This window comes from Podarcis vaucheri (assembly GCF_965113315.1).
Source record: "Podarcis vaucheri genome assembly, chromosome: 6".
NCBI lineage: Eukaryota > Metazoa > Chordata > Lepidosauria > Squamata > Lacertidae > Podarcis > Podarcis vaucheri.
The window spans coordinates 28,389,737-28,402,186 of NC_138764.1; the positions used below are offsets into that span (position 1 = coordinate 28,389,737).

At 44.6% G+C, this 12,450-nt stretch overlaps 1 protein-coding gene and 1 long non-coding RNA gene across 5 annotated transcripts in view; one reads left to right on the plus strand and one right to left on the minus strand.

The window, feature by feature from the left end:
- The window catches only part of COL11A1 (collagen type XI alpha 1 chain), a 260,917-nt gene extending 250,137 nt beyond the window's left edge, over window positions 1-10,780 (plus strand). For all 4 annotated transcript variants that reach the window (XM_082227699.1, XM_082227697.1, XM_082227696.1 and 1 more), the window contains 3 exons: window positions 2,128-2,196; window positions 6,509-6,742; window positions 10,102-10,780. In XM_082227699.1, coding sequence (XP_082083825.1) covers window positions 2,128-2,196; window positions 6,509-6,742; window positions 10,102-10,248 — 450 coding nt within the window. In that variant the 3' untranslated portion in view covers window positions 10,249-10,780. The remainder of the gene's footprint in view (window positions 1-2,127; window positions 2,197-6,508; window positions 6,743-10,101) is intronic.
- The window catches only part of LOC309535204, a 98,746-nt gene continuing 88,498 nt past the window's right edge, over window positions 2,203-12,450 (minus strand). The window contains exons 3-4 of the long non-coding RNA XR_014221108.1: window positions 4,860-4,974; window positions 2,203-2,897 (exon numbers count right to left, since the gene is read on the minus strand). This is a non-coding gene — a long non-coding RNA (uncharacterized lncRNA). The remainder of the gene's footprint in view (window positions 2,898-4,859; window positions 4,975-12,450) is intronic.

Here is a 12,450-nt window from a genome sequence, read left to right on the forward strand (position 1 = left end):
TGCTAAGGGTGGAAAGCTAATTTTATTTCTGGTCCAATGCTTTCACTTATTCTGGTTCTGCTCTGTCCTGTTCCTACACTATTCCATAATTACTATTATTTATTTTTTAAAATCTGCATGAAAGTTCACATTTTAATCTGTATTTAAATACAGAATTTTAAGTTTATCTCATAATGCACATTTTTATTATCATTATTTATTTTGACAAAGTAATAACCATAAATAAAAAAAAAATGTGCACCCCACTAATGAGACCATTCCATTGTAACTATCCAACCTCCCCAAATTTGAACACCTCTTGCAATGGCTTGACCCCTTTCCATTTTAACAGTTCTATTAATGATAAATTATGGTACCATGTGCCATTAAGGTAAGATGGGGAATATGCAGGAGAAATGATTTTGAGTTACATATTTCTAAAGTTATCTTTTCTCCAAACATGACGTTCTTCTTGGATTAAGAGCCATGCGCACAAATTAAATGTGTGCCCAAAGGACTGTTGGGCAGGATAGACAACTTTGGTCATATCCAACAGGGCTGTTCTTCTCCTACTATTAAATATTAAGTATTGAAACCAGATTCTGTGGCTTGTCAAAATAAGATATCAAACATTGTCCAAAGCACACTCTGCTCCATGAGCACAGGCTATGGGAAGTCTAGTTCTTCATTGGCAAAGCAACCAAGTGCATCAGCTCCTAAGGCGCAAGGGATCTACACCCCACTTCTGCTAATTAGCAAGCTAGACATCTACTTCTTCAGAATTGTGCTCCAACTGGGACAGCTGGAGCAACAGTGTGACCACACCCCTTCCAGCTCACTGAAACCCCCTCATCTGCCATGGTGTGTGCAAATAATAATAATAATAATAATAATAATAATAATAATAATAATAATGTATTTATACCCTGCCCCTCTGGTTGGGTTTCCCCAGCCACTCTGGGTGGCTTCCAACAAAATATTAAAATACAATAATCTGTTAAACATTAAAAGCTTCCCTAAACAGGGCTGCCTACAGGTGTCTTCTAAATGTTAGGTAATTTTTATTTCCTTGACATCTGGTGGGAGGGCGTTCCACAGGATGGGTGCCACTACCAAGAAGGTCCTCTGCCTGGTTCCCTGTAACTTGGCTTCTCGCAGTGAGGGAACCGCCAGAAGGCCCTCGGCGCTGGATCTCAGTGTCCGGGCAGAACGATGGGGGTGGAGACACTCCTTCAGGTATACTGGACTGAAGCTGTTTAGGGCTTTAAAGGTCAGCACCAACACTTTTAACTGTGCTCGGAAACTGTCAATTTCTGCTGTGTGGCAGCTCCAGCAGCTCCTGTGCTTTAAGCCCTCCTCGGAGACAGGGGGGGGGGAGGAGGAGGATGGAGGAGAATGGTCCAACTCTCTTGGGGACTGTCTTCCAGCTCTGTGCCTTCCTACAGCTCTTCCCCCATCTCTGACTGCCTAGATTCTTCCTCTTATTCCACCTGCAGCCTCATGGGTGGCACAGAACCCCACAAATTGCCGCCCCCTTCCCCTCGCTCATCCTCCAGCTCCTCTGCCCACCCCTAGGACTCCTTCCTGTCCCTGATAATATTCAGAGGATATGGACAGTACAATTCACAGAGGAGAAGTTGAAGGAGGAAATTCCATTTAAACTCCAAAGAGAAGCTCTAAACACCTTCCATGAGGACCCAGGGCATCTTCCCTACCAGGCACTGCTCAGACTGAGACTGTACAGCTGAAATCTATGTTAGCTGTGAATGGTCCATCCCTCTACCTTGCAGGAAGACATAACTGTTTCAATTAGGATCACAAGACTATATAACATTTGAAGGGAGCCAAAGACCATCTGGGCAGACCCTCTGCCAAGAGACAAAGCACTTGCAACTGGTTTTCCACAGATCTGTCTGAACAATCCAATTAATGTATCTGGTTATTTAATATGTAATCTGAGAATTGGATATAAATTTCTATCTGCAGAACTGCAAATATGATTAGAACTAGGCACAGAGCCCAGGCGCCGTCGTCTTCTTTTTTTAAAAAAGGAGATTAATTTAGCAGTGTTTATGTAAAACTCTGCTAATTCCCACTCATTTCTTGCTGACATAATTAACACTTGCCGTATCTGATCTTCTCTTGCAGGTAAGGATTTCATCATGGCCAAAGGAAAATCCAGGAACCTGGTTTAGTGAATTTAAGAGAGGCAAGCTGGTAAGCGATAATTTCTTTACTCTGGAATTAATAGGCAACCGAGTCCATACCCGCGTGCTCAGGTCCAGCAAAATCAATCAGGAGGTGAAAAACATGCAGGCTTACTCTTTCTGGGTCTGGCGCAAAAGACAATTGGCCATTTGCAACCACACCCAAGAACAAGACACCAAAAAAATGAATTGAACTCAGGACAAACATCTTTCTGTGGAGGTGGGGCTCTGAAAGCACAGCACAAAATTAATCTCAATCGGTGTGCAAAAAGCATGGTCTCTGCATGTAGGTTTACTTTTCTGGGAATTACACAAGATACAACATGCCAGCAACGTATTTGGCATTTTGACTGCATCCCTTTTGATGCCCACCATGGGCAATCTGCGAGCAAGTTTGTTCTGAGCAACTTTCATCATCACTTTCTGTCATTTGCCCGTAGTTTCCTTTCTGGTGCTCAGGGGTCAGGACCAAAATGTACGCAAGGAGCTCTCTGCTGCCTGCAAGGCCTCTTCTTTCCCTTGCTCGTAGTTGCAGCTGGTTTATATTATAGTCCACTCCATCTCCAGGACTTGGGGCAGATGACAGATCATCAGGCTCAAGCTTTGCTGTATCTTTGGAGGAAACAAATTCCGCAGTTGAGGGACAGCTCCTGGGAGAATCTCTCTGTGCAGCCTTGATCTACAGATGGCAAAATCCAGAGCGTGTCTAACCTAGAGGCATTGAAAAAGAGCAGTGGGAAGGATTTCTTAATAAGTTGTTGCTGAGAACTTATCCAAAAATGCTGGCTTCCTGTCAGTGTTGTTGTGACAACTTACTGGAAGGAACAGGAGTGAGGCAATGTGTAGGTGGGTGGCAGTGCACCTACACATTGGATTGGAAGTGCAGGCATGCCCACGCCACACTAACTTCCCTGCCATGTTGGCCTTCCACTACGCAGCAGCAACACTGCTGCAGAGACTCTAGCGTTGGAGCTTCACCCTACTTCTGCTTCAGTTTGCACTAAAGACACCCCTATACATTTTTTGCATGCACTGGCTCATATATTCAGTGTGCCCCCTGCATCTGTTTCCAGAAGAGTTTGTTCACAAAGCTTTCAGACTCTGGTATCAAGTGGATGAACCCTTTTTAGTGTTAGTCAGCACCTCATCGTGTTATCTGTGGACGCCTCAGTCTGCAAACCTGGTGGAGACTGCATGTAAACCCAAAGCTGACTGAATAAGGTTCCAGCTAGACCAAGGCTGGATTTACATACAGTGGTCCCTCGGGTTATAGATGCTTCAGGTTACAGAAACTTCAGGTTACAGACTCCGCTAACCCAGAAATAGTACCTCGGGTTAAGAACTTTGCTTCAGGATGAGAACAAAATGGTACCTCAGGTTAAGAACAATTTCAGGTTAGGAACGGACCTCTTAACCAGAGGTACAACTGTATGAGCTAAACAAGCTATAGCCCCCCCAAAAAATTAAAGGGAAAAAAACCTGGATGTACATTTCCAAAATATAAGATAAAAACAAATAAAGTAAAACCTACATACAGCAACAGTGTTTTGTGTTGTATAGGCTCCTATGATGTAAGTAATGGGCCCCGCCTGCTAGCCTGCTCCCTAAAATATCACTGGTTTGCTCATTTCTGTATACAGTGGTGCCCCGCAAGACGAACGCCTCGCAAGACGGAAAACCCGCTAGACGAAAGGGGTTTCCGTTTTGGAGGCGCTTCGCTAAATGAATTTCCCTATGGGCTTGCTTCGCAAGACGACAGCCCATAGGGAAATCTCCGGGACAGCGGGGAAGCGCAGCGCGTCTTCCCCACTGTCCTCGGACCTCCACCCGGCATCGGAACGAAGCTCCGATGCTGGGCGGGGGGGGGGGAATGCCTCCTCCCGCCGCCCGGCATCAGAACAAAGCTCCGATGCTGGGCGGGGGGGGAATGCCTCCTCCCACCGCCCGGCATCGGAACGAAGCTCCGATGCAGGGCGGCGGGGCGGGAACGCCTTCTCCCGCCGCCCGGCATCGGAACGAAGCTCCGATGCCGGGCGGGGAACGCCTCCTCCCGCCGCCCGGCATCGGAACGAAGCTCTGATGCCGGGCGGGGGGGGAACGCCTCCTCCCACCGCCCGGCATCGGAACAAAGCTCCGATGCCGGGCGGGGACACCTTCTCCCGCCGCCCAGCTTCGGATGGCTTTCCTGAAGACTTGGGGTGGGAGGAGGGTTTTCCTTCCCACCGCCAACATTCAGAATGCTGTTCTGAATGTTGGCGGTGGGGAGGAAAAACCCTCCTCCCACGCAAGCCCCGGGAACAGAGGGAAAGCGCTGCGCGCCTTCCCCTCTGTTCCCGTACCTGTCCTGAAGGCTTGCGGTGTGGAGAAAAGCCCTTCTCCGCACCGCCAGCCTGGCAAGCGGTTTCCCTAGGAACGCATTAATTGATTTTCAATGCATTCCTATGGGAAACCGTGCTTCGCAAGACGAAAAACTCGCAAGAAGAAAAAACTTGCGGAACGAATTAATTTCGTCTTGCGAGGCACCACTGTATATGGTGCCTACATTCTGCATGTGCAAATGGCTTTAGATACCCATTAGGTCCATAAATTACCATATAGCATATATTCAACACAAAAAACAGCGACAATTTGTTGTTGACAAAGGACAGCTGGACATATAAAGGGCCCCATTACCTTCAGTAGCTTAGGGCCTCGTCAAACCTAAATCCAGCCCTGAGCTTACCTGTTCTTTAATATTATGTCATGTAGTAGTAGGTTGAATTCTTGATAATGTTTTCATTGTTATGTCCTAAACAATTAATAGAAAACTGGACATATTTTACTAACTTCAGTAGCTACAAAGATGCATTCAAAGTTAGTTTCCAACACATTATATAAATCCTGAATTTAACAGTCAACTCTGAATGCAAATCTCAATCGCTTAAATGGAATGAGGAAGCATATTTTAAAATGAAGGCAAATTTGGAGTTCTTTATTTTTTTTTGGGGGGGGGGAGAGACCAAAAATATTTTATATTGCATAAAACAATTTTCATCTTATTCCCAACAAAAAGCAACTGTTTTGTTTTCATGAGATTCCCCCCTCCACTTATTCTCTCAGCGTAAGAAACAATATTATTAAATTTCAAATAGGTATTCTGGTGAGGACTTTATTTTTCACCATGTCCTTGCTGGAGAATGTATCGCTGACTATCAAAACACATTCCCACTATGGAAGTTATTGAAAACATAGTATAGGTAAAAGAAATGCAGTACTAGTAAAACCTTTTTTCTTTTCTTCAGATGCTAAGTTCAGCTAAAGTGATGTACAAAAAAACCTGTAACTGATCTGAAGTGCTAATGAATTTTTTTTTTGAGAACAAAACTATTTTATGATAAACAGGAGTTTTGTGTGTGTGACACATACAGAACAGTATGTTGCTGAAGCTGAAAAAGATGTTCAGATTTAAACTTCTTTTCAGCATTTACACTAGCTTCAGGTTGCAAAACTTCAGTTAGCATGTTCAAGTATGTAATAATAATATTGTTATTTATACCCCAGCCACTCTGGAAGGTTTCCAGCACATATAAAAAGATAATAAAACACCAGACGTTAAAAGCTTCCAGATACAGGGAATGCAGAATGGCACTAGTAGGCACAAGTTAAGGACTAAGTAAATTTACCTCAGAATCTCCTTGCATGAAGAGAGCTAAAATGTCAAGGAGAAAGCAGGACCAATCAAAGGAGGTCCATTTCACCCAGGCCCTTAAGCTAAGAGGAGGGCCTAAGATTTTGACACTAGTTGATTTTTTAGCATTTGATAAGTTTCACAGCTTGTTTTTCTGCACATTGGACCCACCGAGACACATTCTCACAGATATAGAAGGCTAGAAAAAGCATTATTACAAAATTCATTGTTGGAACCAACAATGGCATGACTGGTGTTGGAAGGAAGCACACAGCTGCACCTTTGACTTGGGGAAGCATCTAAACCAGTCCACAGAGTTGCAGCAAACTGAACTTGTGTCTGCAGAATGACGTTTGTTTGTTTGTTGCAAGGTTGCAGGTCACCATTTGCGATGGTTTTCGGCTTCTGGTAATAGTTTGCGGCCCAAATGCGTAATCATGTAGCGCTGCCCAAACAGGCTCTGTTTACCGATTCATAGCTTGACTGCATTCTTAATGGGACAGCAAACAGGATTGTGTCAGTTGATTTATAGGGAAGCCAGTTAATGTGTTTTTGTGTCAAGTGTAATCTTCTTTTGCACTTTAAAAGGAGAACCGACCACATGTTTATGCGCCTGTTTCATGGGTCTGTATTTTCCTTTGTTTTTACTCCTCAGCTTTCCTATGTGGATGCTGAAGGCAATTCCATTAATATGGTCCAAATGACATTCCTTAAACTACTGAGTGCCTCTGCCCGACAGAACTTCACTTATAACTGCCATCAGTCAGTGGCATGGCATGACGTGTCTTCTGACAGCTATGACAAAGCACTGAGGTTCTTAGGCTCAAACGATGAAGAGATGTCTTATGACAACAATCCTTACATCAAAGTTCTTCACGATGGCTGTGAGGTAAGTATAAGCCCTCGATATGCTTTTCTGCTTTCCTAAGCTAACCTGCCACCTTAATCAAATGAGTTCAGTTTAATGCTATCATGCATGTCTCCAAAGACCTTTCTTTAAAAACAAAAAACAAAACCATATTTTGTTTCTGTAGTTAGTTCTTCACCTACGCAGTGTCGTCTCTTTTTAAAATAGCAATAATTAGAACACTTTTAAACTTTGGAAGATGGGAAAGTAATGTTAGCCCATAACTTAAGGAAAGACCAAAAGAATAAAATAAAATCAGACAGTAAGCTGTTCTATATGCACTGACAAGCCAAGTCACTGGAGAAAGGATTGAGATATAAGATTGTAATGGGAAAGCATTTGCACTCTACAGTGTGCTGCAGAAAAAGATGAATAAGAATAATGCTGCAAATGGAAGGCCCCCTTCTACCATTTTAATATAATTTCTCCCTAAAGCAGAAAATGCCATGTGAAAGCAATACCAAAGCTTTCTTTTTCTTTTTTTATCTCCTCCTCTTCTTATCCGACGAGCTGCTGTTTGAAGTGGCACTGAAATCTGATACGGATAGAATGGTATTAAAGGAAAGTGTGTCTGAGAAGTTTCACAAGTATTGAGACGTTACTGACGTAACCTCAAGAAGCCTGTGGGTTTCATAACACTGGCTTGATGGCCATCCTTGTGATTCACTTCTCATTGACCCTTGGTTCTATTTATTCAGAACAATTCCCTTTTTAAATGTGTCCCTCCATTCTTTGCCATCTCTGATGATCCCACAACCCACCCGCTTCACCAATCTGCCCCCCTCATCCCATGGAAGAATGCCATTGCTGTAGTTATTGCCCTAATGTTTGGCTTCTGGGCTTCACCCTAGGAATCTCTGGTTGGTCACTATGAGAAGAGAATGCTGGACTAGATGGCCTCTTCCTTTGTCCTTACCCATGACTACACTGCCCCTGTCGCCCACAGTCCTTCCTCTGCCCATCCTGTTTCCCCAGCTCCCATAATTTGCATTGTTAGATGCAGCAGTGCCTGCATTTGGTGGGAACCCCAGCCAGACATGGCAGCATGGTTCCTGGAGGAAGCAAGACGCCATCCTTCCAACATTAGACCATGGTTGGGTAGGAAGGCAATTCACCTCCAGCACATTGGCTTCCCCCACAAAATGAGTCTAGCACATTATCTAACCCACCACATTGCTCAGAGAAAGACTGGGTGTGGTAAATAGATCCTAGTGATAGCCACTTGGAAATTTTTCCATAGTGGCAGTGTTATTCAATCAAAATGCAGGCGGTCATTTGAGCGTTGGTTAAGATGTGCAAAAAGTAGCATTTTTATGCATCAGCTTATTAAATGTGCTGTGGGTTAAACCACAGAGCCTAGGACTTGCCGATCAGAAGGTCAGCGGTTCAAATCCCCGTGATGGGGTGAGCTCCCGTTGCTCAGTCCCAGCTCCTGCCAACCTAGCAGTTCGAAAGCATGTCAAAGTGCAAGTAGATAAATAGGTACCGCTCTGGAGTGAAGGCAAGCAGCATTTCCTTGCGCTCCTCTGGTTTCACCAGAAGCGGCTTAGTCATGCTGGCCTCTTGACCCAGAAGTCTGCAGACAAACGCCGGCTCCCTCGGCCAGTAAAGCGAGATGAGCGCTGCAACCCCAGAGTCATCCGTGACTGGACTTAACAGTCTGACGCACCTGAAAGTCCTACCTGCTTTTGCATTACCAAGTTGCAGCTGTATCTTTTTGCCAGATGGTCAACGCCTACATTCTTGGTGTTGGTACTCAACAAGGATAATCTCCAGGTTTGCTTTCTGGTCTCTTTCACTGTAACCCATAGCCTACTTGATTCCAGACCACGGAAATTGCCAGCTCATAGTGCCTTCAGATCCAGCCTTGGCAGCAATTAAGCTTGGGTATGGGAGTGAGGTGGGGAAGCTCCCATTGGCAGTAAAGAAAGCTTTTCTGTAAGACTAATTACCATATGTGGAACACTCTGAGGAGATCATAGTGCATGGGGAGGGGAGGCTTAATCCTTCCTTCCCCCGCTGTGAGCCCCCCCTTTAAAAAGACCCATATGTACACAGCGATTTGATGCCATAGGAGCTTTTTTCCTAAGCCTCATCACCATTAATGCCTTGACTTTCACCAAGAAGGGGGCGGGGGAGAGAGATGGTCCCGCTCTCTGCTGGTTCTAGCCCAAACCACCAGGCCCACCCATTCCATGTACAGTGGTACCTCGGTTTTCGAACAGCTTAGTTCACGAACAACTTGGAATTCGAACACCGCAAACCTGGAAGTAGGTGTTCCGGTTTGCGAACTTTTTCGGAATCCGAACTGCTCCATTTTGAGTGCCTCCGCCACTCCTGCTTGCACGGGAGTAGGAGCGGGAGCGGGGCAGCTCAGCTGGGGAATACAAAGCCTCCGCTTCCCAGTCCCGCTCCTGCTTGCATGCGAGTAGGAGCTGGATTGGGGCTGCTCACCTGGAGAGGTCCAGGCTCCGTCACACTTTTCCACTGAGGGGTGCATGGCTGTGTTCCCCTCAACAGAGAAGTTTAAAGGAGCATCGGGTGGCATTGCGGAGACAACCTGACAGCTGCCTTAGCAGCAGTTTAGGGGCTCTTAGATGCAGCTGCCAGGCTGCCTCCACCTTCGCCACCCCAGACTATTCCACCTGGCTGCCTTCAGGTGGTGCAGGGGCTCTGATGCGGAGGCCTAGCCACGAACCCCTCAATGGAAAGTCTGATGGAGCCTGCACCTCCCCAACTGAGTTGCCTCATCCAGCTCCTACTCGTGTGCAAGCAAGAGCGGGGATCTCTCAGCTGGGAGGCGGTGGCTTTGTGCTCCCCAGCTGAGCATTTAAAATTAAAACTGAAGATATCCAGAAAACCACAAAGCCAACAAACTTGCAACTCATGAAAAGGCAGCAACACAACAAATTGAAAAAAGGAAACCAACCACAAATGAATCAAAATCACAAGAAAACATCACTGACCCGAACCCTAATTCTAATCCTTACCCTAACACTAACCCAATCCAAAAAGTTAACCCTGACCCTAACCCAGAAACGGTTTTGTTAGATAGTAAAATTCATGTTAAATTGCTGTTTTAGAGGTTGTTTTTAAAAGTCTGGAACGGATTAATTCATTCTGCATTACTTTCTATGGAATAGCACGCCTTGGTTTTGGAACGCTTTGGTTTTAGAACGGACTTCCGAAACGGATTAAGTTTGAAAAGGTAGCACTATATAGCCCTTGACATAAGGAAGGTTCCCCAGCCCTATTACAGACAATCTAGGAGAAATTTACAGGTCTATACTGCATTAACTGACAACTTACTTTCATTTTGGTTTGTGTGTGTTTTTTTACAGACACGAAAAGGCTATGCAAAGACTGTTCTTGAAATTGATACTCCCAAAATCGACCAAGTGCCTATTTTTGATGTGATGATTAATGACTTTGGTGATCAGAATCAGAAGTTTGGATTTGAAATTGGCCCCGTCTGTTTCCTTGGTTAAGCTTATAAACAAAGAGAAGATCGTCAACAAAGAAAAAAAGCACCTTGGTGCTACCTATCAACCCCACTTGATGCCACATGCAAGTTTTGAATAAGAATGGAATAGAAAAATATGTCTCACCATGTATGTATGTCTTCTCTAGAAAACACCTGTTGCCCCAGTAGGACCAAACTTGTTTGGCCCATTATGAAGGATCCTGCGGCAGAGACAGACAACGTGGGGTAAATTATCTGAAAACCCTCCAACATTCCATTCCGCCCCAACCCACCTGCCCCTCCCTTGATATTTTGGTGCTGTAAAATTGAATGTCATGGTGCTCCTTCCAATTACAACATAAGAGGTGCTAAGAAGGTATGTTTAATAAACTGTAATTATTCTATGTACAGTACAACGCTGTCCTTTCTGTGTCCATTTCCAAAACTTGCATGTGTCCCTGAATCGCAACTGGCTCTTCTGTTATAATGATTTCAAAATTATGTTGTCAATACTGCGTATGTATTATGAAAAAAATAAAGTTGTAATTTCCAGTGAATCCAATCCCATATTTTTTTCTGATTAATAATAATAATATTAATAATAAAAAACCCTTTGTATATATTGCTGTTCAAGAGCTCTGTTATTTGTAGTCACCAGGAAAACCTCAGGTGGCAGAACTGGAAACATTTTAGTAACACACGTCTCTACTGTTACTGCTTTGTGATAAAGAACTCCAAGAAGGAAAGTACCAATTGAGGTGCTGTTCCGTGGTGCTATACCTCAGACTTTTTTCTTTTTCCTTTTCTGATGCCAGGGAATTTCAAGAATATATATATTGAGATATGCCTAAAATAAGCAAGTTTTATGTTTGGGAATGGGAAACATGTATGGTTAAAATGAAATTGTGATGCAGGTCCTCTTCTGATGTTACTTTTAGAGTGTGGGACAGCAGTTCTCAACCTGTGGGTCCCCAGATGTTGTTGAACTACAACTCCCATCACCCCTAGCTAGCAAGGCCAGAGCTCAGGGATGATGGGAGTTGTAGTCCAACAACATCTGGGGAGCCACTGGTGTGGGAGCTGTTGGTGCATGAGATCTTCCTGTTCCTCTCTGGTAATATTGGGAGGCTGAGGCCATGTAGAAGGAGTCTATTCTGTGGCTCCTTGCTACATCAGTGTTACTGCTCACCCCCAAAACTGGAGCAACATGGCTATGTGGAGGAGCTGCCCCATGATTTCTCATGTGGAGAGATGTTACCAGAGCTAGGTGGAGAAGCATGCATGCTCTGCCTGCCATGCCCTACAGGCAGCATCAAAAAGAGGCCCTCAAATAACCTGTCATGGGAGTCGTCTTCAGACATTCAGAAAGAATATATGAGGCTCAAACTGGGGCAGGATGTGGGCGTTAGGTGCATGTGGATCCACCTCCAAGCTTTCTGAAGGGGCCTTCTAAGTGTGTACATGCTTAGCAGACTCCTTGCAACGAGGAATCCTGAAAATGCAAGAAAGCTGAGAGGGGCAGCAGGTATTTCCAATGCACATAGGAACATCAGGGAAGCAGGCAGTGTGCATGTCTAACCCACCCAGCCACCCCAACTGAGCCCATATGCATTATTTTTGAATACCCGGAGAAGCCTATGGCCATTCCGTTTCTTGTACCTCACCTGAATTTTGTCGCATAGATACTGAAACCAGATTCTAAACCATTATTTATGGATTGTGTCCCCATCAGTTGTCTGATGGAATTACACCATTGTATGTGAGCCAAGATTAATATTTCCTGCCCTGGACATCATTCAATATAAGAAGTCTCAGATTCTATCCTCTCATCCCCATCAGTATTTATTTTCTTGAGTCCCAGTCGAGGAATATTGGAGCCCAACAGAAAGCCGTATATCAAGAAAGTAAGATGGTGAGAGTCATCTACTCTCAGGTGTGTGTAGGGTTGCCAATATTTATACCAGCTCCAGTAGATGTGTCTTTTAAGACGTTGATGAGCTTGATGAGCAGATATTAGCATGAAAAGCTTCACCTGTTGATTTCTGCAGACCCAGCTGCTTGTTAAAGGTGCTAGTAGACCAGGTCAAGTTATTGCTTGTGGGGTTGTTTTGGCCAGTTGGTGCTGAATACTGTCAGTACTGACCATCCTTTCAGTGGTTTGCAGGAAGAGGAGGAGGAAGACCCCATGCACATGTTCCGTGTTCTGGATATGTATTCCTAGAATCTG